We start from the raw sequence: 25,627 nt of genomic DNA on the forward strand, positions 1-25,627 counted from the left end.
CTGAAGCAGGAGGATTCTGAGTTTGAGCTTGGACTACATGAGAAGACACTGTTTCAAGCCCAACAGTGGGGTTGCGTACCTTAAATCCCAGCACTCAGGGGGCAGAGGCAAGTAGATCTCTTGAGTTCTAGGCCAGCCAAAGCTACACACAGAGAAACCCAGTCTTAGGAGAAGACCAAACCCCCCGTTTGAGTAAAGCACACCAGAGGCTGAGGATATAATACAGTTGGTAGAGCACTTCCCACACATTCCCGGAGCTCGGCACCTGACCCTCAGCATCAGTGTTGTTCAGATTCCTTCCCAGGGAGACATAAGCAACAACTCTCTTCCTGAAGTCCTGATGACAAACAGAGGTTCGACTGCACCAAAGTCCACTCCGGGAAGCTGCCAAGTCTCTTGGACTTCCTCAGCACAGATGAGGGGTTACTTACAGAGGTGTGGGTACTCCTCCTATTACAGTTTACTAAGGAGGAAGGAAGGCTTTATAGGAGAGTAGCCACATAGAGCCCCTTCCCTGGTCTTCCCCAGCCTATACACTCTAGCCCAGTGGTTCTCAACCTTCCTAACGGCTGCGACCCTTTAATACACTTCCTCATGTTGTGCTGAGGACCCCAACTATAACATTATTTCTTGGCTACTTCATAACTATAATTTTACTACTGCCACAAATCAGAATGTAAATATCTGATATGTGGGTTTTTGACCCACAGGTTGAGAATGGCATTTGAGTCTTTCACAGAGGTCACAATTAAGGCAGAGTGGCAGACATTTGGGAGCAGCTGGGTACTCAGGTGAGGGTCTGTTACCCTCCCTGCCACTCTACAGCTGGATATAAACAGCCAACATAGTTGTTTGTGGTGGTGCACATCTTTGATCCCAGCACTTGTGAGGCAAAGACAGATCTCTGAGTTCAAGGACCCCTGGTCTATAGACTTCTAAGACAGCCAGGGCTACACAGAATAACCCTCAAAACCTCAAAAATAAATGAATAAAGTCCAGCTGGGCTAATCTTGAAAGAGGCCACAGCTGAACTCCCCAAGATGATTGCTTTGCTCAAAGACAATTCACTCCCAACAAGCAGATAAAGCACAAGTGACAAGCAAATGCTTGTAGTCCCAGCACTGGGGAGATGGAGGCAGGAAGATCAGACGTTCAGGGTCATCCTTGGCCACATAGAAAGTTTAAGGCTAACCTGAGCTACAAAAAAAAACCCTTTTCTAAAAAACAAAACAAACAAAAACCACCTCCTGAGATAGCAGTTGATCTGGCTGAGTAGTAAATACCTACTCTTGAGGCTGGAGAAGTGGCTCAGTGGTTAAGAGTGTTTACTTCTCTTGAAGACCAGAGTTTGATTTCCAGCACCCATGTCAAGCAACTCCCAACTGCAGCTCCAGGTCCAGGGAGATCCAACACCTCTGGGCTCCATGGGCACCTGCACTCACTTGTACAAAACCACAGAGACCACACGAATACACATAATGAAAATAAATCTTTAAACATAAATGAATATCTGCTCTTTTCAGAGGTGTGTGGGCTGCCCATCTGTCCATTTTGCCACCGTCTACACCAGTCTCCATTGGTCCCAGCACTGAAACCGAGTATGAGCTACTGTTGCTCATTACACTGCCAGGATTATTATACTCTGTCTTGGTCCAAAGTTAGGACATAAGGGGCTGCAGAGATGGCTCAGCGGTTAAGAGCACTGGTTGCTCTTCCAGGACCCTGGTTCAATTCCCAGCACCCACATGGCAGTTCGCTGCTGTAACTCCAGTTCCAGAAGATCTGACACCTTCACATCAATGTACATTAAGTTTTTTTTTAAAAAAAAGTTAGGACACAAAACCAGGTGTACTGGTACATTCCATCCCAGTACTTGAGCTGTGGAGGCAGGGGGATCACGAGTTCAAAGTTATCCTCAGCTACAGAATGACTTTGAGGCCCACCTGGGCCACATGAGACCTGCTTCAAAACAACAAACAAAAACAAACATGGCCAACAAGACAGGTCATGAGATAAACATGCCTGTTGCCAAAACTGACAATCTGAGTTCAATCCCAGGACCTACATATGTGCACTCTTCAAGTGGAAGTCAGAGAACCTTTGACCTTTGAGAGTCAGTTCTTTCCTTTCCCTACTTGGGACTCCAATGAACCATCTTACTGACTCAAAATAGGTGTAATTAAAAAAAAAAAACACAGAACACAAAAGAAATCAAGAGAGGGGCTGGAGAGATGGCTCAGTGGTTAAGAGCACTGGCTGCTCTTCCAGAGGTCCTGAGTTCGGTTCCCAGCAACCACATGGTGGCTCACAACCATCTGTAATGAGATCTGGTGCCCTCTTCTGGTCTGTAGGCATACATGCAGACAGAATAGTGTATATATAATAAATAAAAAAAAAAACTTACCAAAAAAAAAAAAAGAAATCAAGAGAGCCGCCTATTTGGAGACAGCATATCTATAAACAGACATTGCTGTGACATGGTACCTTTCCACCATCCAGTGGGCAAGTGCTTAACACCACCCCTCACAATGCAATGTCACAGACCTTGTGCCAAATCCACCCCCTTATCCCCAGCACAGTTCTCATGTTCTCAATGAGTGAATCCCAGCTGCAACACCCAAAGGAGTAAGAGTCCAACAGTGATCCCTAACCCCAAGCTGCAACTCCTTAGCTGAACTGTTATCCCCAGCAGCGGGCTGCAGCAGTGCATGGAACACGGAATGCAGCTGAGCTTATACCCCAGAGACCAAGGTCAACTTTGGGAATGAATGATGGGCCCCAGTCTATCACACAGCTTTACGTTTTTATGATATTATAGTCGTGAATAACTTGCATATTTAATAAGCTAAGGGCTGGAAAGGTTTCTCAGCGGTTAAGAGCACATGTTGCTTTTGTGGAAGACCAGGGTTCAATTCCCAGTACCCACACAACAGCTCACAACAGCCTCTAACTCTAGTTCCATGGGATCTGATGCAAAAGGGAACTAGGCATGCACCTGATGTACATACAAGCATACAGGCAAAATATTCATGCATATAATCTAAGAAAAAATTTAAGAAAAAAAAAAGCGAAAATGCCAGAGCCTAGTCCTAGAGACGTAACCACAACATATTCCATAGTTTATCTTAAATTCCTGCCTTTGGTGCTCTGGTCTACTGACAGGTTTCCCATCATGCCCTGTTTTATCCTTCACATACAATATTTCTTCCTTCTGTGCAAAATGTCCACTCTCTGACCTTTACCAAGTCACCTAAATTACAAGCATATACAGTCATATCCAGCTTCAGTTACAGTCTCTCGATCATTTGCTTCATATGTATCCTAATTTTTTTGAATCATACACCCATCCAGACCACACATGTTGGCTCATACTTGTAACTTGGGAAGCTAAAGAAAGATTGTCGTGTGTTCCTAACCAGCACAGGATGGGATGTGAGAACCTTTGGGAAGAAAATGATAGTGATACAATCCACCCCACCTCACCCCCTGCTGATACAATGTCTCTAGAGAGCCCTGAATGTCCTGGAACTCACTATGTAGACCAGGCTGACCTCAAACTCAGAAATCTGACTGCCTCTGCCTTCCACTTGCCGGGTTAAAGGTGTGCATGACCAGACCTGGTTCAGTAATACAGTTTTTAAAGGGGCATGGCGGTCCATGCCTCTAATCCTAGCACTGAGATCTGAAGGCAGGAGGATCAGGAGTTCAGGGGCATCCTCAGTTACAGAGTGAGTGAGTTCAGGGCCAACCTGGGCCTTGTGAAATCCCATTTCAACTACCCCAATCCCAGCCCCTAAAAAATAGGAAACAAAACAAACATGTACTCACCTTTAAATAACCAGTCATATTCAGCATCCCACTCTGCCTCCTGGAGGCCTCTTGAAGACATTTAAAAACATTCCTTAGACTCCCAGGTTGGGTTCTTCCTCAGAAGTCAGCACTGATGTGGGTAAGGGCTTAGATAACGTGGTCTTTGTGCATGGCACTTTGCCAGCTATAGAAAGTCACTGTGGAAGAACAGGAGGTTGCTGGGCACAGGTCGGGGCCGGTTCAGCACTTGAAGGCAGATTTGTGTCCATAGACTTCACCGCACAGAGCGCAAACTGAATGGTCTTTGAACTGCAGGTACAGAGTGACAAGCACACAGGTTCAATCCACACAATGGCTTTCAGGGTTTTTTTGTTTGTTTGCTTGCTTGCTTAGTTACCAACAACCAAAATTAGGAATTTGTGCATTAAATTCTGAGTCTTTCTATACAAAAAATATTAAGCCATGTGTCATAGTTACAGTGCTATTGCTGTGAAGAGACACCACAACCAGAACAACTCCTCTTACAAGGGAAAATGCTGCCCCCACAGGGTTTCGGTGTACACCTGGCTGTCCTGGAATTCACCAGGCTGGCCTCGAACTCATAGACATCTGCCTGGTGTGCGTGACACCACTGACTGGAGCTGGCTTACAGTTCAGAGATTTGGTCTATTATCATCGTGGCAGGAAGCATGGTGGCATGAAGGTAGGTGTGACGCTGGAGAGGTGGCTGAGAGTTCTACATCTGAATCTGCAGGTACCAGGAAGAGACATTGAGCAACTAGCCCTGACTTGAGCTTCTGAGACCTCAGAGCCCACCCCCAGTGACACACTTCCTCCAACAAGGCCACACCTCCCAACAGTGCCAGTTCCTACAAGCATACGGGCCATTTTCATCCAAACCACCACACGTATGAGGTCCCCATCCTGCTGAGCAGCTGGGGCTGAGAACAGCTTAGCACGAATCCCTCCATTCAGTCCCCATTGCCTCCTTCAGCCTCATCCATTTCTGGCCTCTACAGGTCTGGTATGTGCAACTCTTGACCATGCCTAGAATTTCATGGAGAACACATCCAAACTGGGAAACATCTAGACCTCCAGCCCTTGACTCAGACAGTTTACCTTTGGAAACTTCAGAAACATGAAAGTTACTGCGCTAAGGCTTCTCACTGTGCCTTTAGAATGTTCCCATTGCTTTTTCTGGATGGGAACTCCCATAGAAGTTGGGCTCCTTAGGACACATGTCCAGAGATGGGAAGACACTTGCCTAAACAACGTCTCAGAAGTGAAGTAGCCAACTAGCTGGCATATGTTGGGTACTACCAAGTACCGTTGACTGGGACAGTGACATGACCTAAAGGAGGTTCTGGCCTAGGCAGTGGCCAGGAAGGTTTGCAAAGATGAAACTAACAACACCTAGGGATGCGGTGACAGAGGGGTGGCTGGAACGGGACAAACCAAATTTTGGCTACCAGGGTGTCTACTGTCATTCCGGTGGGTACAAAGTCTACCAGCTATAACAAAGAAATATGAGCTCTGGGAACATCAGCTCTGATGAGGAGGCACATGGTCACTCATTCCTAATGATGTCCAGGCATTTAATGCATGCAGTAAAATGAGAGATCACCGACTTGATTTTTATAGTTGTTTTGAATCAGGGTCTCAATCTGTCACCCAGATGGCCTGGTACTAACAATGTTAATCAGCACAGCCTCAATCATGAAATAATCCCTCTGCCTTTGCATCCAACGTGATGGTATTACAGGCATGAACCTACATATCTCACCCAATATGAATTCCGCATAGCTGAACAATCTTGGACTTGGACACACCTCTCTACCCCTTGGGGCTGCCGAATGAATGCCTTTGGGCCTAACACACACAGCTGTCACCCAGGATCAGTAATTTGTGTACCTGTCTAGAATCCAGAGGGTGGTCTGTGTTTGTAACTGACTGCCTAACTCAGAGCTTTGGAGCAGGGGCCCAGATGGCCCAGGTCTGGGTCAAGTCTATCCAAAAGGATCCAAAGGAAATCATCCAAGTAACTTTGAGCTCTCTCGCCATAAGAGGGCACCACAGACTCATGGTCTAGTTAACGCCTCAGCTATTACCAGTACAGTGAAGGGAACATAGGAACATCAACTTCCCTCACAGGTGATGACCAAGGGCCAGAGAGGAGACACAACATAAGTGGGCATAAGATGGAGGCAGGGAAAGAGACAGGCGTGACTGTATACCTAGCACCTGAAGGCAGGGACATCACAGGCCCAAAAACTAGAGTTTATATGCAGATACACCACAGGGAATGCAGTCTTGGGAAAACCTTAGTGAAGACCTTGGCTCTGGCTTTTGTACCTTGTTCCCCTTAATGGCATCTCTGCTCCCACTTCCTGAGTAAAGCTGATTTCCAGGAGACAAACTGCAGATTTTAGGGATGTGAATCTGAGTTTGGATAGAAACAGACACATCAGAGAAGCCTCTAATTCAAGGAACCCTGTCCTGGGAAGCCAGGACTACATTAGCACAGTCAGACTGGCATGGTAGGGAAGACAGGGAAGAACGGCAAACAGAGGAGGAAGACTTTTAGACTATTTGCCTAACTCTTCCCATTCCTAAATATTCCTCCTTGAGCTGCTCAGCCATCCAGGTCCCTGACTGTACACTCCAAGGAACAGAAACTGAGCCTCATTCTCTACCGACCATGTACCAAGTGCAGGGTCCACTGGAGCAGTGTGAATGTGTGCCTGGGCAGGAGACACGGTTCAGTGGTTAAGAGCCTGTGGTGAACATGCAGAGGACCTTGTTGATGACTCATGGCACCCACATGCCCATTAACTCCAGTTCCAGGGGATCTGACACCTTCTGGCTTCCGCAGGCACATACATGGTACACATAAACATGCTCCCAAATGCAAATATACTAAGATTCCTTTACAAAAAAATGTGTGTGCCCGAGTATATGTAAGTGTACTCTGTAAACAGGTACACAAGAAGTCAGGAGAGTAGAGTTTTAAGTGTGTGTGAGCCACCTAAAGTGGCTGCTGAGAACAGAATTCAGGTCTTCTGCACTAGCAAGTGCTCTTAGCTGCTTGGTGGTTTTCTGCAATTCTTACTGAGGTAATGTCTGCTGCTGCACCTGGTATAGCTTGCTGGTATAGCCCCTCTTGTGCCTTCTCAGTGCTAGGATTACAGTACACTGCTGCAGCCATCCAGATTTTACATGAGTTCTGAGATCTGAACCCTGGTCTTTACGCTTGCAAAGCAAGTGCTTTGCCCACCAAGCCATCTCCCTCTGTGGGATTTTTGAAAAAAACATGTATTTACTAGTGGATGTGGACACATGCCAGAATGAACGTGCGGAGGTCAGAGGGCAACTTGAAGGAGTTGGTTCTCCTTTTCCACTATGGATCCCAAGGATAAAATTCTGGATGTCAGGCTTGGTGGCAAACACCTTTACCTGTTAGACCTATCTTGACAGTTTCTGTGGGAGCTTTTGCCTTCAGTTTCCATAGCTACAAAAAGTAGATGAAAATACCTTTCATGCTTCAAAGGACTTTTACGGTGACCACAAGAGACAGTATATGTAACCATGGTAAACTCCACATCAGGACAGGAATGTATGATCCTGTTCCTCCTGCTGCTAGAATCCTGAGATTTCCTAGTGGCTTCTCAGAGGGTTTCAGGTCGCTGGTGACACTGAGAAGACAGGGGCAGCCACATCTCAGTCTCATCTAGATAGCAAGTTCGAGGGCAGTCAAGGCTACACAGTGAGCAAGACCGTCTCAAAACAAAATCAAGAGTGTTAGGATGGCAGACTCAGGGTCTGCGTCTTCAGTGGCTTGTAAGAAGCCAGGGTGCGAGCCAGTGGCAGAGCACAGACACATACACGGCCTTGCACTGACCGTCCGCAGCCTCCCCCCTAAAAAGCGTGTGGAATAATCTTTTTGTCCACTGTGAAGATTTGTCACTCGGACTGATTATAACAAAAAGCTGAACAGCCAATAGCTAGGCAGGATTTTCGGGGCAGAGAGGACGATGGGAATGAGGGTGGAGGCAGGGAGAGTTGCCAGCCAGGGATGGAGGAGGCAGGACAGCAGCATAGGTACTACAGAGTAAAGGAAATAAAGCCACAAGTCAAAAAGTAAACTAATAGAAATGGGTTAAATTAAGTTGTAAGAGCTAGTCAGAAACGAGCCTTGAGCCAGGCAGTGGTGGCACACGCCTTCAATCCCAGCACTCAAGAGGCAGAGAGACAGGCCTCTTGAGTTTGAGGCCAGCCTGGTCTACAGAGCGAGTACCAGGACAGCCAGGGCTACACACAGAGAAACCCTGTCTCTAAAAACCAAAAAAAAAAAAAAAAAGGAAAGAAACAAGCCTAAGCTATTGGCCAAGCTTATATATGTGTCTGTGACCTGATTTGGGAGCTGGCAGGAGGGACTACAAAAAAAAAAGAAAAGAAAAGAAACAAGCCTAAGCTATTGGCCAAGCTTATATAAGTGTCTGTGACATGATTTGGGAGCTGGCAGGAGGGACTACAAAAAAAAAAAAAAAACCTGTACAGTGTGACAATATCTTAGGTCATGCTCTATGATTTCTGGGCTTCTAACCCATTCCCCTTCCCCCTTTCCCAAGTAGAACATTAGATGAAAAAAACAAAAGCTGAATATAACTTTCAGGGACAAGCATGGTGGCTGATGGTGTAGAAGCTGAGGCAGGAGGACTAATCCAAGTTCAAGGCCAGCCTAGAAAACACAGTGAGATCCCGGACACTTTGGGCTACAGAATAAGACCTTGCATCCAAACACACATACATACATACACACACACACACACTTTAAGGACTATGATCTCTGACAAAAAACAAGAGTATCTAAATTGTAATCTACACTTTAAATGCCAGATATGGTATCACATGCTTGAAACTTGGTCTTGGTAGGCGGAGACAGCATGATTACGACTGAGTTTAAAGTCAGCCAGGGCAAATTTCAGGCCAGGAGACAAAGTGAGACCCTAACTCATTGCAGGCTGAGGTAGTCTCTCCTGGAACTTTCTAAAACCGCACTCTGAGGTGTTTAAGGTTTCTCAAGGATTAGCCACAAGCCGACAGAACTCCAAGATCAAAATGGCTTCAGGAAACTGTCTGCAGGTTCAACCAGGCAGAGCACATGAATCCTGGTCCTTCTACACACCTCTGGCCCACACTGGCTGGGTTCTTACCCAGTACTGATTCCCAGTGTGTGAGTTAAGGCAACTCCACACCTTGGAGCCTACTAACCGACTGTCCTGTAAAGGCTCCATGGTAAGGACTGCCATCACTAATAATTGCCAACTAAACTACAAGACCTCAAAAATATGCAGGCAAACCAAGTAATCTTCTGATGGGAGCCAAGTTCTCATAGGGTGTAGGGGTGGCAGCCACGGTTCTCTCAGGCATCTTCTGCACTGGTTTCTAGCAAAGCAGGGGCATGCAATTATGGTCTCTTCCTTGGATAGAGAAGGGACCACACCCAAAGAACTTAGTATTCATTGACTCTTGGGCCCTCTAAGAAGGGAAGATTGCCTTAAGTTTCTATTGCTGTGATAAAGAACATGACCAAAGCTGGGTGGTGGTAGTGCATGCCTTTTAATCCCATCACTCGGGAGGCAGAGGCAGGCAGATCTCTGAGTTCGAGGTCAGCCTGGGCTACAGAGTAAGTACCAGGACAGGCTCCAAAGCTACAAAGAAAAAAAGACCATGACCAAAAGCAAAGCAACTTGGGAAGGAAAAAAATTTATTTGACTTACATATCCCATGATCCACTGAGATAAGCCAAGGCAGGAACCTGGAGGCAGGATGAAGCAGAAGTCACGGAGGATGCTGCTCACCACGGGCTGCTCAGCCAGCTTCCTTGAACAGCTCAGGACCACGGCCCAGGGGTGGCCCTACCCAAAGTGGGTTGGGTCCTCGCACATCAGTCGTTAATAAGAAAATGCCCACAGACCTGTCTAGAGACCAGTCTGATGGAGATCCTGGCATGTGTCAAGGTGACATCACCTAATCAAAGTCCTGTCATCAGAGGCCAGGATGACACACCTGCGGGCCCTTTCTGAAGACCATACCTTCTGGGCAAGGCAGCTTCTGAGCCCAGTCTTACCATGCAACTCCTTAACTATGGATGGTTCTGCCTGTCAACTCAAGCTCTGTCCAGATGTGACAGTCCATGGTAGCCTTTCTGCAGAGGTCCTGCCCCAGCTGCAAAGGCAGTAGGACTTACTTCCTCCCATCAGACCAAGGCCTAGGCCCTGCTCAGTGAAGCGTGACCCAATCCCCTCCTCCCCGGAAGCCGCCGGCATAGGGACCTTTTAAATTATGGAGTAGCGTCCTCTACCCATCTCAGAAAGACCCAGGCGCCCCAACTAAATAATTCAGCACCCCGGGAAGACCCAGTGGATCCTGACACAGCTAAAGTAGGTCAGACCATGGCTTGGCTCTAGGAGGGGGCTGTCAAGCATACAACAGCTTCTTCCCCGTGGGAGAAGGAGCTTCAAGTCAGGAAGGCCTTTGCTTGCTTGGCCAGATCACACACCAGTGAGGGATACTAGAAAGGCCCAATTCCTTCCCTTCCTGGTACGAGTGCAGGTACCTTCCCTCCTGACATTCTGGCCCACCTGACACCCCCAAGTTACTCCAAAGCCTGTGTTTTCCTCTAGCCCACTCAGCACCTAGATACATGTCACCCCAACTAACTTGTCAGCAATTAACATCCTAGACCCAAGCCACATATGAGAAGGGCTGAGGTGTCAGGCATCCATGCAACCAGGGCCAGCCACAGCCACAGCTACAGCCACAGCTACAGCCACTGCCACTGCTACAGCCACAGCCACAACTACAGCTACAGCCACTGCTACAGCCACTGCCACTGCTACAGCCACAACTACAGCTACAGCCACTGCTACAGCCACTGCCACTGCTACAGCCACAGCCACAGCCACTGGAGCTTTGCCCAATGGGAAGCAGCAGGAGGCAAGCTCCGTTCTACTGGACCTGCTCTCCAGGACCAGGGTGGACAAAAAAGCAAACTCAGAACTCCAGCCGTCCAGCAGGAGCTGGAGAAGATTTCAAGCCACTTCTCTCACTAAACTGAAACCCGATGTCACACAAGAGTCCGGGTGGCCACAGCCTCCTGACCACCCTGTCCAAGCCACCCCAGGCTCTCAGCACAGCCACCTCAGGGGCCTTCTGCTCTCTTCCCGGGTATCAGCTGCAGTCTACACCCAACAGCACAGTTAGTTTAACCTGTCATGGGCAAGGTTTGTGGGTCTCCTCTGTTCCCACAGGCCAGCCTCACAGATGCACACCAAGATCAGACTTTAAAGAGGGAAGCTAGCACACCAACTTCAGTTTTTTCTTCCTAGAGGGCTTGAGAGGACCACAGGGCAGGAGGGTGAAGGAAGGTAGATAAAGGCACACTCAGGTCCCTGACTGGGTACGAGGGCTAAGGCTCTCTGCCCTCAGAATTTCTTTACCAAGGAGCGAATTCATCATACATGATGGGATGACGGTCAGTGGGCACCTGCATGATCCTGGTGCAGGTCACTCCTCACTCAGGGACTGATTTTGCAGCTAACTTACAAGAGGCAATAACTTCTACAATAACAGGAGCAACTCTGAGGTACCCCCAGCCAGAGAGCCCCCGGGCCAAGACTGTTCCTGGCTCTCCTCTGGTCATCCCTCAGCCTGGCAGCCTGGATCCCATGGAATACACAAGCAAAAAAATCAGCAGTCACTTCAGGTTTTTATTTTGCATTTCATTTATGATCCAGTTTCACATTCTCACAGGGTCAGCAATTACAAGAGCCACCTCCAGACATCACCCACAGTCCAAAGAGGCCAAACACCCGAGCTGAGGTTAAAGGTAAAGCACAGACATGCTTTAAAATAAATCAAAATTGCACAATTTATCCTTCATCTCATTCTTCTTAAACCAACGCCCGGCACAAAGGCCGACTGCTAAAGAACGGAAACCCCTTTCTTCATGCTTCAAACTAAACATTAAACTTATCCGACAGGCTGAAAAAGGTCTCTTCAATAATTAATGGTAAACACATGAAAAACCCTTTATGATCCATAAATATTTTGTTACACAGGGTACAAAAATACTTTTCACGTTTTGGTTGGTTTCAAAGTTCAGGAAGATGAAGAGCAGTGGCAGGGTGGGGTGCACTGGGGGAGGTAAGCACAAAGAAGGCATCTTAGGCTTGTCAGCCCACGGAGAAGGAGGCAGCGCAGGACTCTGGATCAGAAGGTCAGAGGCTGCGGATCTGCTGCTAGGAGAGGATGGAGACTGCAGGTGTGTGTGTGAGCACGTGTGAGGGGCGGGGTGGAGCGGAGGGGGACACTCAGGCCTCCCTGAAGTAGGGTGGTGTAGGAGTCAGGAGTGGAGAGAGACTAGGCTTGACAAGCCTCCAGTGCCAAGACCTGTTGCTATGGCGACAGTGCAGGAACAAACCGTACACTCGTAAGCACAAGTTTAAGTGTCACAATTCATAAACATGCAAAATTAAACGTTCCTTTTCCTTGATGGGGACTAAAGAAGTAAGTTTGAGCAGGAGGTCAGGCTGTGCTGGGTTCCCAATGAAGCCGGCAAGCTGGGCCTAGGTGTGGGATCCCAGCAAGACAGCCTCCCAACCCGCCTGGAAGGCCTTGGGAGCATGTCAGGCTTCAGATTCACAGTGTAGATCTAGAGGAAAGCAGCAGTTCCGCACAGGCCCCACTCCAGGGCGACAAGACCTGAAGGGAGGGGAGAAAGGTGGCCATGAGCAGAGTAGAATGGGAGCTGGCTGTGGAGGCTGCAGAAGGGGATGCCGGGTGACAGGAAGAGGACAGAAAGGAACAGGCTCTGGAGCCAACAGCCCTAGCAAGCGCTCAGCACCAGACAGAGGACCCACAGCCATGTGAGCAGCCAGCGTGGAGGTGCTGACCTCTGCAGCCAACACTTACTGAGGAGCTAACAGAACTGGCGATACTTCCATCCTTGCTGAGTGGTATCCGAGGAGGGGTACCAGCACACCTGCAAGAGAAGCCACTGTCAGGGAACACGTGCCAGCTGCCTGCTCACCTCAGCCCTCAGCAGGAGCTGGGTGAATCTGAGCAGAGGTCCTGTGGTTGTCCAGGCTGTCAGGCTGTCACTGAGCACCTGGTGAGAGCCAGCACCAGTTGGTTACTCACCTCTAAGCATCAGCTTCTTTCTCCTGATAATGGAAAAACACTAGCTGGCCTGCCTCCTCTGCAGGTCAGGGTTCCATGAGGAGGACATGCCAGCATTTGGACCCCACAAGTATATATATGCATGCTTCAGCATATGTGAGGAGGTTAAATAGCACAACCTGTGGGAGTCAGTCTTCTTTCGGCACATGAGCTCCAGGGACTGAACTCGGGATATCAGGCTTGGCAGCAAATGTCTACCAGGCCATTGGTGTTTGGGTATTTTTCTGAGACAGGATCTCATGAATCCCTTGACTTACCAATATAAGTAAAAATGACCTTGCAAAATAAATAAATAAATGACCTTGTGTTTCTGATCTTGCCCCCACCTCTTGAGTGCTGAGATTACAGGAGTGAAAATCTGTGTTTTATGCAGCGCTGAGGATTGAACCCAGGCTTCCTGAAGGTCAGGCAAGCACTCTGCCAACTGTGATGCCTAGCCTGACAAAGTCTCAACAGGAGAATGAGCTTGACACATTTTGTGCTGTTTCTTTGGATCGTTTTCAATCCCCTCTCCCCCCCCCCCCAGGAGACAGGGTTTCTCTGGGTAGACTCAGTTGTCCTGACACTAGCTCTGTAAACCAGGCTGGCTCGAACTCAGAGACCCGTCTGCCTCTGCCTCCCAAGTGCTGGGGTTAATGGCCTGCACCACTAGCACCCAGCTTGGTTCTGGGTTTTTTGGTTTGCTTGTTTTTTTTTTTTTTTTTTTTTTTGAGACTGGGATTCCCTATAGTTTTGGAGCCTGTCCCAGAACTAGACCAGGCTGGCCTCAAACTCAGAGTTCCACCTTCTCTGCCTCCCAAGGGCTATAATTAAAGGCATGTGCCACCACCACCAGCTTGGATCTGTTTCTTGGTCTATTTACAAAACAAACAAGGCTATAGAGAGTAAGCAGTGTGGTCTTGAAGGCGTGGGTCTCCACGCAAAGCCCTGGCAATTCTTCAGTGCAGCTATTTCTGACCTTTCCGTCTTTCCCATATTACAAGGTTCATAAATTCAGAGACTTTAAACCTCTGCTGAGGTTTCAGGCAGGAGTTGACAGCTTCAGGTTATCCTTGCCTGGGTCTGCAGCTACCTAAAATGTGGCAATCGCAGAAAGCCCCACAGGGCAGCAGCCCCAAGGTTGGATTCCCAGAGAATGGTCAATAAAATGGAATGGATCCCTCTCTGTGAGTTAGACACCTGGCAAGGACAGCTGAGCTGCTGCCAAACGCTTCAGGGAAGGCACCTGCCCCAGTTACACACGCCAAGGAGCATGTCAGCCCCAGCCTGACCCAAAGCTGCCTGGTGGAAAAGTGGGATCTGAGCGTCCAGGGGGCCCTAGAGTTCCCCTGGGAAAGAGAGGGGTGGTATTTAAGAGCCCCTGTAGAGAACAGGTGAGAAGCTGGGCATACAGACAACATCCATGAAGCTGTGGCAGGCAGACCCAGCTGGCCCACTTGGCTGCATGTGATTCCTGGCTCTTAGTTATGACCAATGCCAGGCCCTCTGGGCCGAGGAGATTGCCCTAGGAGCTGTTTCTGTGACTTCCAACTCTACACGTGGCTCATAGAGAACACCATTTGGGCCAGCACATCCTCCCAGGATGACGACAAGTCAGGGCTGATTATCCTAACACTTGCCATCTGGCACATAGCAGGGCCGGCTCTTCCTTCTCCTGGCTGACAGCCCTAAGGTAGGTTCCTCTGGCCCATGGCTGGGCTGGGGATACCCTCGAAGCTGAACGCCAAGCTAGACACTAGAACTTACTCACAGGCAAGGATGTAAGAGTTAGAAGCAGTATTGCCACCAGACAAGCTCAGGGCTCTAGGCCGCTCAGAATCTCCTCACGGGCTCTGCCTGCCACCCTTCAACCAGCTGGAACAGTCCCCACATTAGTGCTTGCCTGGCTGGGAGCCCATGGGACCACACAAGGGGGCTGAGACCGACCTCAGGTGGCTGTTTGAAAGTCTCCCCATGCTCACCCCCAGGTGCTCAAACTACAGCAGCAGTTTCTTAGGCCCCGAGTCAAGATATCTTAGGGTGTCTTGGGGTGGGGGTTGGGGCATTTATGGACTCAGAACAGTTAGGTCACTGATCCAGAGGGAATGCACTTGAATGGATATACTCAGTGGATTGCCGTGGAATATGTCTGCATATGCCTGTGGCATGGGTTCCTCTAGAAGCAGCCCAGTCTCTTTCTTCCTCTCTTCCTGCCCTAGCTCAATGCATGGCACCACCCAGGCCCAGCTGTGTGAGGGACCCTGTAGTCTTATCCGATTCTCGGGGCCTTCAGCTGTTCACAGCAACCTGAGGGATCTCCCCATTCTACGTAAGGGCTGCTGCCAAGAAAGAAGAGAACGTGAGGACAAGAGGAGGGGGATACAGCCTCAGTCCCCCTCACAGATCTTAGGACTAAAGTCTACCAAAAAGGAATGAGCCTATATGAGAAAAAATATAAATAACCAATAAGGATGGGAACCTCACTGGCCAGAAAACCAACTAAAATAATATTTCATCCAGGATCAGTGAGATGGCTCAGTGGCTACAAGCACATAGGCCCACTGACCTGAGTTTGGTTCCTGCAACCCAAAAAATTCCAGCACTGAGGCAGAGGAAAGAGGACTGCCAGAGTTTAAGGCTTTTTATTTTAACAAAAAAGAAAAAGGTTTCCTTGAAGTAGGATAGGCCGATGTTAAACCCAATCTGTGTGGTTTTCTCCCTAAATGCAGATCTGTAGGAGCTTGAATGTTTTTGAGATGCTTGTGCCATGTGCTGCTCTGAATTTTCATTCACGAATTTCACCTGGAAGAATGTGGCCACACATACTTTCGTGCCTTCTTGCTTAGAAGGAAAGCTTTGTTGAGACAGAGTTTCAGTGCAGCACAGGCTGTCTTCAAATCTGCTATACAGTCAAAACTGGCCCTAAACTCCTGGCCCTCCAGCCTCCACCTCCCTAATGCTAGCCGGAATTAAAGGCAGAGGCCATAATGCCTATCTCAGGTGAAGGTTCGATTCCTTTCAGGGCCCTCCTGCAGGTCTGGTCAGTGCAGCCTCAGGGCTATGAAGCTGGGATGCATGCACCTGGCAGGGGAGCAATAGTGGAGATTAGTTCCCAAACCTTCTTGCCTTCTGTTTTTTTTGGCTACTACCTTTTCTCAAGGTCACCTCTTTGCCCTTCATTTTTCTATTGGTCCTCTGGGTCAGAACTTCTCACTTGGGCTCAAAGTGTCCACTTCCTTCGTTATAAGACACTTCTGGTGAAGTATTGTCATGGAACACAGGAGAGAGGGAAACAAAGTATCACTCCATGGAACAGGCTTGCATGCCTATTACTACCTCCTTGTGGCCTCATTGACTGCTAAGGAAATGGGTCTCTAGTCAATCTGAAAAACAAGATCAGAACTAAAGACTACTCAGTCATTAGTCTGCCTCTAAAATATAGCACTGTGCTTAGGGTGGCCTCCTTCCTGCTCCCAAGAAGGCTAGAAGGCAGCATCTCAGACAGCCAGACAATTATAATCATCCTCCTGCCTCAGCAATCACAAATCCCAACACTTCTGTAGTACTTTATCCTGACAAAAAGCTGGGTATGGTAGAGTATGATATATCCTAACATTCCAAGATAGAGGCAGATCAGGAGTTCAAGGTCATCTTATCCTAGGCCACAAGAAACCCTGTCTCAAAAAGCACAGAACACAAACAATAAAAGGGACCCTTGAGATATAGATCCGTGATAGTACTGGCTTAGAATGTATAAGCCTTGAGTTCCATTCTGAGTACCGTGTAAAACCTGGGTGTTGCCTGCTTGTAATCTCATCAATGGGGGGGGGGGGGATGAGAGGCTCAAGACAGCAATCAGCCTGGGGCCGGGCAGTGGTGGCGCACATCTTTAATCCCAGCACTCAGTAGGCACAGACAGGCAGATCTCTGTGAGTTCAGACCAGCCTGGTCTTGCAAGAGCTAGTTCCAGGATAGCTAGGGCTGTTATATAGAGAAACCCTGTCTCGAAAAACTGAAATAAATAGATAGCTCCAAAGCTACAGAGAAACCTCGAACCTCCCCTCCCCACAAAAGTCACCCCGAGGTTGAGTAATGGAGCCAGGATCTGGAGTCCAGCTGGAAAAGAGCAGAGCACAGACAGGAACTGGGAGAGGGAGTGCAGGAGACCACAGAGTTCAGGGACTGGCAGCAGGGTAGCACTCCCTGCCAGCAGAGCAGAGGGGTGTCTCCTGGGTTTGACAAACCATTGTCTCTGGCTCTTCACAAATGACACACTACAGGCCAAAGGTAAAGCTCATGTAGCTAATTGGTGGCAGAGCTGGGATCACAGGCCAGGAACCAGTAAAGCAGGTGCCTCTCATCCTCCCCAGTTCCTTGCACTGCTCCTGCACTGAAAGCTACCAGCTTAGCCTATAGCACTCAGACCTGCCCAGGGCACACACAGAGAAAAGGTTTCCCCATCTCCCTCCTGACTCCTATGTTAATACACCTTCCCTCTGGAAGACCCTGCCTACCCCAGAGGAATTTTCCAGCTGTCCAGGACACTCAGCTGGAGAAAGCACCACGTTTAACTACAGTGTGGCCCCAGTACAATGAAAACAGACTTCCCTGCTGAGGTAACCGTGCTAAGATGGTAGCACCTGACCTTTTTCCACATTGAGAGGACAACCCCTGTGTTGCTAAGCCCCTCCAAAGACCTAGGAATGGACGTGGACTCAGGTCCCAGGCAAGGATGCTTTTTTGGTTTTTGAAGACAGTTTCCCTGTGTAACCGTCTTGGATGTCCTGAAACTCGCAGAGATCGGCCTGCCGCTGCCTCCCGTGCCTCATCTCCTAGGTGTGCCTAGTTGTGCTAACTGCAGTTCCTCTCCCAGTGAACTCTCCCCCTCAAGTTTTTCCTTCCCTTTCCCGCTACCCAGGTCAGGACCAAGCAGCTACCTCCATGTGCTCTTCTCCTGACAGTCTAGGAAATCCCCATGCTGGATGGCCACATCAAGGCCCAGTCTGTAGTGGTTGGAACAGAGTAATGGTCTGCATGGCCAGCAACAGAAACAACAGTAACACCCTGCTCTGGGCCCAGTCTCCTCTCTCACAAACTTCCCCTACAAATGGTTGCTGTCTTTTTTTCTGCCCCAGTGCCCAGTCCCCAAACCTGTAATCCCAATACTTGGGAGGTTGAGATAGGAGCATTACCAACAGTTCAAGGCCAGCCTGGCCTACATAGCAAGACTGTCTCAAAAAAGTAAAACATATGTAGGCATGCTGTTGCATGACCCCAGCACTTGAGATAGAGGCAGGAGTATCAGGAGTTCAAGCCTGGGCTAGATGAGTCTCCCCACTCATCCTGTTAAAAAAAACTTAAATAAATCTACCAACAAAACAAAATAAACAAACAAACAAAATCTACCAGCGAACAGGCCGTCAAGATGACTGGGTGGGTAAAAACACTTGCTCCCAAACAGATGACCTAAGTTTGATTCCTACAACCCACTTGGTAGAGAGAATTGATTTCCAAAAATTGTCTTATGGTCTCTGCACACACGGGACACACATATAAATGTAATTAAAAACAAACCACCACCACAAAAATAAATAAATAAAAAACAGAAGAAGCAGGAGTTCTAAGATATCCAGGCAAAGTTCTGGCCTTTATTGTGTAACTCTCCAACTCTGAACAATCTGTATATTATTCTAATTCTCAGAGTAATAATGCCTTTAAAAGCTTGATAAAGCTTATAAAGACAGGAAAAGGCAGAGCAGATCCGCCTACGTGTCCCCAGTTTGGTTTGTACTCCGGACAAGCAAATAGATCCCCAGAGCCTGAGCTTTCAAAATACCCACGAAGACAACAGTTTATGGGATTGGTTTTTGTTTTGTTTTGTTTTTCTTTGTACACCAAGTTTCACATTTCCAGGCTGTCTTCAAATCCCAGCAATCTCCTCCTGTCTCAGTTTCCTAAATCATAAGATTACGGACATGAGCTAACATTCCTGGCAGAAGACACTTCTGTTGCCGCAGCCCCAGGGGCAGGAGCAGCCTATGCCCACTTGTCTGTCTTGAGCCTTCTCGTCCACCTGAATAGCTTACCTGAGCATGTAGGGCGGCGGCGGCAGCAGTAGCAGCTGGGTAGGTGAACGTAGTATGTGAAATGGCTGGGGTCAGCTCTGTGGTGTAGAGAGGGTAAGGGGCCCAGGCCTCTGGGGATGCAGGAATCAGTGCAGCCCCCATCAGGTCATCTACAACAGAAGACAGCACTCCATCATCAGAACACTGGTCCCTTCTCTCACCGCATACTTTCAAACAGAAAAGGGGACCCAGCACGATAACTGAACCATACTCCCCATGCCCCGAGGCCAGGGAAAGAAGCCCTGAGAACTTGCTCAGCATGGCCAATACCCTATTTCTGGAAGCAGGCCATAGACAGCCTGTATTAAGAAAGAGAAATCACAAAAAGGCTTCAAGAAAATAGTGCAGCCCTGACCGCCCAGGAGCCCAGCCTTTCTGAGTCTCCAAATGGCCACAGAGGAGGAAGTAGATTGCTAAGTCTCAAGGTGGTGGCTATAGATGAAGAAGGCCCCAGAAAAGGAGACATGACTGATAACTTCTCTTAGGATCTGAATATATGCAGTTTAAGGAGAACCTGCTGGCCGGGACAAACCCAAAGGACAGGAGAAAGAAGATCAGAGGTCCACTCACAAGGGTCCCGTGCAATCAAATGTGTTCCTAGGGCAGGGTGGACACTGGTGGGATTAGGTGTCGCTATTAGTTTGCTCTTGGCCATCTTGGTGTTGGCTTTGGCAAACTCTAGCCTCAGGGTCTGTGGGTTCTCCGGATCAAAGCGAATACCCTGAATGGGAAGAAAAGGAAGAGCGACTCGTACAAGCACCCATACTGCCAACTGCCATCAATACACAGGACCCCAGAAGCAAGTTTTCCTCTAAGACGTGCACCCAGGGCTGCAGCAGAGGGAATACTGCGCTGACCTTGAGTAATGACACGCATCACAAACCAGGCAGTCAGAGATTCTGCCCTGGGGACGGGTGGGAAATAAAAATCCATGTGTTTATTGAGAGTGCAGTGAGGAAGATTTGTAGTGGACAGAAATGGGACAATCGCTGCTTCAGAGGTGTGTGGGTCTACTCACATTCAACGCATTTTTGGCTGCTTCTGCTCCTGCCCGGCTGTCAAAGATCACAAAACCAACAGGCTAGTAGGAAGGAAGAAAGAACACCCTTACATGTCTCCAGCCTTCCATGTGTACACGCCATGTGCAGAACTCACCCAGCATGTTCAAGGCCTTAGACTCGACCTCCCCACCCACAGTACCACAAATATAAAAAAAAAAAAAAAATCCATCACCTAACTGGAAACACTATCTGCCCTGTTGGTTAGAGAACACAGAAGAAATAAAGCTCTTGGGCATATCCCCCCTAAGATAAGTCTGGAAGATTCAGGATTCACAAGCATCTAAGTTAAGTCTCCCTTCTGGGTACCACACCATGAAAGGATGTCAACGCAGCACTATTCCGTGGGTCATTAATACCATTTAATATCACCTTTTCTGTACCTTTTTAAAAGTAAATCTGAGGATTAAACCTAGGTCTGGCACATGTCTGGTAAGTGCTCTATCACTGAGCTGTAACCACAACCACAGAAGTCTTTGCAAATGCTTGCAGACAAGGAAGGTTGAAAACTGACTTCAGACTCCCATTGGCCCCTGAAGGCTCTGGGCTCTGGTCTCCTGCAGGAGGTCAGAGCTCAGCTACTATCTCTAATATCTCTGCCTTGGGGGTCAGGCAGAATGCCAGAGCCAGACAAGGACAGAAGCTGACAGGGCCCAGCTGACTAGAATAGAGGAGGGAACTGTGGAGGCTGTCCTGTCAGGACAGAAGCAAGACAGCATGGAGTGGGTCTCTGCCTTCAGATGCTCAAACAGTAGGAAAAAGGTTTCAGTTCTGCCAGCAGTTAGTCTGGGCTGGGAGGAAAAACCTAGGAGAGAAATTACCTGTCTTGAAGTGAGCTTGATCAGGGACCCTTCATAGCCCTGTGGAGAGAGGTGGCCATTTCAGGGGTCAGAAGCTGTTACTGTGCTAACCTACCACTGTCTCCCCATCAGCCTCATCTTTCCTCAGTGGTCCCCTGGAGGCAACCCCCTCACCGAGGCTGAGTTCCTGCTGCCTTTGTGTTCTGAATCACATGGTACAGTAGTACCCAGGGCACTCCTGAATGCTCTACTAAGTGTGTGTGTGTGTGTGTGTGTGTGTGTGTGTGTGTACTCTGAATCTCCAGAACTCCTCACATGGCAAAGTCTGTTAGGATTCTTTACCGTCTCCACTTTACAGATGAGTAAACTGAGGTTCAGCAGGGCCAGGAAACTGGCACAAGACGAGATTCAGCAGAACCGTCATAGATAGAGCCAGGTCTGTGAGCTCAGTTTCTGATACACCTTTCTGCAGTTCAGTCCACAGCAGAGATTCATGCTTGCTGCTCATCCCTGATCCTGGGCTCTGGGGGCTCCCGGGTCCTGACTCACCTTGAACGGCCGGAAGAGCAAGTAGAGTTCTCTAGGCTTAATATCCACAGGGAGGCCACTGACAAACAGTGTTCGGACCTGGAGACAGAGACCACAGTGGTCAGGGTCAGAGAGGACAGGAAGGAAAGGGTTGTTCATCCACCAGGTAGGGCTCACCGAGAAACGGAGTGCCTCCCAGGCCTCCTTTATACACACAGTTCCGTGGCCTTATAATCTGTCAAAGCATCCTTTAGGCTTCAGCCAACACCAAACCTCCTGACAACAGAGGCAAGGTGGGAAGGCCCCTCGTACATGAATGTACCATTCTTTCTCAGATCAAAGAACACAACACACAACCCCCACACCCTGAGATAGTGAGCGTGCCCCCACTCCATAAAATAAGCGCATAAACTGTTAATGGTTTTGCACTAGCTTCACAGTCACAAGGACCAGAGCTTGGATTTGAGCGGCCACATCATAAGCTCGACATCTCAAGAACACCTGTAACTACAGCTCTGAGAAGGATGGAGACAGAAAGATTACTGTAACTATCTGGCTTTCAGCCTAGGTTCAGGAAATAAGTGGAAACACCCTCTTCAGGCCACCACTCATGGACACAAACTCACATGTGTGAGCATATACACACAGAGACATGTACACACAGAGATAATAGATCTTTAAAACTAAAAGTTCTATTTTCCCTTGGTGGGAACACTCTGGTCTGGAGGGAGGCAAAGACACACACACACAGGAGTGTGACCACAGGCAGGTGTGCTGCCGATCCCATGCGGCTTCTGTTTTCTTCACTTGGCTCCACAGTAGCTGGGAGCAAGTTATAATCTTGTCTCTAAACCTAGATAGCGCTTAGAAAATGCTATTAAAATGTTACTAAGGGCCGAAGTCTAGCAGTAGTGCACACCTTTATCCCAGCAGAGGCAAGAGAATCTTCAGGTTCAAAGCCAGCCGTGTCTACAGAGCAAGCTGCACGAAAGGCAGGGCTACATAGAGAAACCTCGTCTCTAAAACCAAAAATAAAGCCAAGTTTACTGGGTTGGCACTCATACCTAATCCTAACACCTGGGAGGTAGTGTCAACAGGAGCAGGAGTTCAAGGTCATCCTTGGTTACAGTGACATTGAGGCCAACCTCAGTTACAAGAGACCTTGTCTCAAACAAACCAAAGTTTACTGGATATGTGAGCAGGTGACAAACTGGAAATAAAACAATTATTGCAATGGGATTAAATGCTGGCCACCTTGCCCGTTTGGCTTTGTTTGTTTGGTTTTTAAAGAGGTCTCTCTAAGTAGTCCTAGCCTTGTCTGTACTGGAACTCGATATGCAGATTAAGCTAGCCTTAAATACAAAGATTCGCGTGCCCCTCTCTGCCTCCCACCACCTGGCTTTCACCTGGATTTTAAAAAATATTTTGTTCATATGGGCGTTCTGCCTACATGTATGTATATGTACCACATAAGTGTGTGGTGCCCTTGGAGGCCAAAATGGAGTGTTGCATACTCTGGAAGTAGAGATCCAGAAGTTTGGAAGCCACCATGTGGTTGCTGGGAATTGAACTCAGGTCCTCTGGAAGAGCAGCCAATGCTCTTAACCTCTTAGATATCTCTCCAATACCCAACCTGGCTTTGTTGTTATTGTTTTGTTTCTTGAGACAGGGTTTCTCTGTGGCCCTGGCTGGCCTCAAACTCACAGAGATCCACCTGCCTCTGTTACTGGAGTGCTGAGACCAAGGGCATGTGCACCACCACTGCCTAGCTGCGACTTGGCTTTTGATGTGGATTCCGGGGATCATAACTTTAGTCCTCAAACAGGCAAGGCGGTGTTTTGCTCATTGCCTCTACAGCCTTATATGTTGAGTTTTGAAAAGTAAAATCTTGCCAGGTTCCCGCAAGAGGGTGATGCTGTAATGAGTGCCCTCCTTGTGGGTACCAGTTGGTAATGAAGTCAGATCTAAACACCAGGTTTCATCCTGTGACTCCTGGCCTCCTGAACCACAGGGAGGGCACTTGAGATGACAGGAGAACTGTTTACCTTATCCAACTTCTATTTTTATTTCATTTATTTGTTTTTGTGGTACTAAAACCCTGTACGTGCAAGGCAGGCACTCTACCACTGAGTTACAATTCCTAGTTTTTTTGTTTGTTTAGAGACAGGGTCTCTCTATGGAGCCCTGGCTGTCCTGGAACTCTACATACACCAGGTTGGCCTTGAACTCAGAGATCCAAGTACCTCCGCCTCTCCAGTGCTGGAATTAAAGGCATAGGCCACCACTATGCCCAGCCAATTCCTAGCTTTTTGTTGTTGTTGTTGTTTTTTAAAGACACAGTTTCTTTGTCTAACAGTCCTGGCTGTCCTGGAACTCACTTTATAGATCAAGCTGGCCTCAAATTCCTAGATTTAAAAAAAAAAAAAAAAATCTGGGCTGGAGAGATGGCTCAGTGGTTAAGAGCACCCGCTGCTCTTCCAGAGGTCATGAGTTCAATTCCCAGCAACCACATGGTGGCTCACAACCATCTGTAATGAGATCTGGCGCCCTCTTCTAGCATGTGGGCATACATGGAGGCAGAATGTTGTATACACAATAAATAAATCTTAAAAAAAAAAAAAATCTTTGAGACAGTATCTTGCTAAAAAGCCCAGACTGGTCTTGAACTTTCAATCCTTTGTCTCCCAGACACTGGGATTACAGGATGTCACAGGGGCTTTTGCTATACAAATAACCTTGTGTTAAAGTAGGGACATCCCTTAGGGACTGTGGCAGGCAGGCTTCTCAGTGTAGCCCTGACTGTCTTGGAACTCACTCTGTAGACCAGGGTGGGCTTGAGGATGTGAGCCACCGCACCCTGCCTACAGTTTTTAAACGTATTCTTATGTATGTTTATGTACATATGTGTGTAGTCACAGGACAACTTGGGAAGTCAGTTCTCTCCTTCCATCATGTGGGCTCCAGAGGTTTGAAGGCAGAAGCCTTTATCTACTGAGCCATCTCTTCAGCCCAGTCTTATGGTTTACATACATTAAAAACACATCTCTTAGCTGGATAATGATAGTGTGCGTCTTTAATCCCAGCACTCAGGAGGTAGAGGCAGGTGGACCTCTGCGAGTTCAAGGCTAGCCTGGTCTACAGAGCGAGTTCCAGGACTGGCTCCAAAGCTACACAGAGAAACCCTATCTTGGAAAAAAAAACAAACAAAAAAATACATCTTATTCATTTGTTTATTTTTATTTTTTTTTATTTTTTTTTACAGTGTTCAGCCTCCATGTATGGCTGCAGACCAGAAGAGGGCGCCAGATCTCATTACAGATGGTTGTGAACCACCATGTAGGTTGCTGGGAATTGAACTCAGGACCTCTGGAAGAGCAGTCAGTGCTCTTGACCTCTGAGCCATCTCTCCAGCCCCTCATTTGTTTATTTTTAAATAATTATTCTCATGGTATCTGTGTATATACACACAGCCCTAGGAAGGCAGAGGCAGGCAGATCTCTGTGAGTTCGAGGCCAGCCTGGTCTACACACAGAAACCCTGTCTCAAAAGAACAAAAGAAAAGGTTCAATGGATAGACACTTGCTGCCAAAGCTGATAACTTGAGTTTGATCTCTGGAACCCACACAGCAGGAGAGAACTGATACCCTGACCCTCCCCACCCCACCATGTGCGTCTGTGGCATACCTGTAAACATACACATAGTGTAATTTTTTTTTTCTTTTCACGACAGGGTTTTTCTGTAGCTTTGGAGCCTGTCCTGGAACTAGCTCTTGTAAACCAGTCTGGCCTCGAACTCACAGAGATCCGCCTGCCCCTGTCTCCTGAGCGCTGGGATTAAAGGCATGCACCACCACCGCCCCGCTGTAGTGTAAAATGTTTTAAAGATTAAAAAACCAGAACCACTTTAAGGTTTATAATATCACCACTAGAGAGGCAGAACCAGGGATGTCAGCACAAATTCAAGCCTTTGCTCTACACAGTTAAGTTTTAGGCTAGCCTTTGAAACACACCTCGTCAGGCTAGAGAGGTGACACAGCAGTAAAGAGCATTTGTTGCTCTTGTAGAGGACCTGGGCTTGGTTCCC

The 25,627-nt window shown here is 48.1% G+C and overlaps 1 protein-coding gene across 2 annotated transcripts in view; it reads right to left on the bottom strand.

The window, feature by feature from the left end:
* Positions 1-11,568: 11,568 nt before the first annotated feature.
* Rbpms2 (RNA binding protein, mRNA processing factor 2) overlaps positions 11,569-25,627 on the bottom strand; it is a 32,532-nt gene continuing 18,473 nt past the window's right edge. Inside the window, exons 3-9 of one of the 2 annotated variants that reach the window (XM_041679659.1) lie at positions 21,565-21,642; positions 21,037-21,075; positions 20,176-20,238; positions 19,728-19,878; positions 19,119-19,267; positions 12,787-12,856; positions 11,569-12,576 (exon numbers count right to left, since the gene is read on the bottom strand). In XM_041679659.1, the coding sequence (XP_041535593.1) occupies positions 12,794-12,856; positions 19,119-19,267; positions 19,728-19,878; positions 20,176-20,238; positions 21,037-21,075; positions 21,565-21,642 (543 nt within the window). In that variant the 3' untranslated portion in view covers positions 11,569-12,576; positions 12,787-12,793. Of the gene's footprint in view, positions 12,577-12,786; positions 12,857-18,806; positions 18,987-19,118; positions 19,268-19,727; positions 19,879-20,175; positions 20,239-21,036; positions 21,076-21,564; positions 21,643-25,627 lie in introns of those variants that run through there. The other variant, XM_041679658.1, reaches the window with a different exon arrangement.

The sequence above is a fragment of the Microtus oregoni genome, unplaced genomic scaffold, assembly GCF_018167655.1.
Source record: "Microtus oregoni isolate MIOR12 unplaced genomic scaffold, Mior012 000032F_ref0000030, whole genome shotgun sequence".
In the NCBI taxonomy this organism is placed as follows: domain Eukaryota; kingdom Metazoa; phylum Chordata; class Mammalia; order Rodentia; family Cricetidae; genus Microtus; species Microtus oregoni.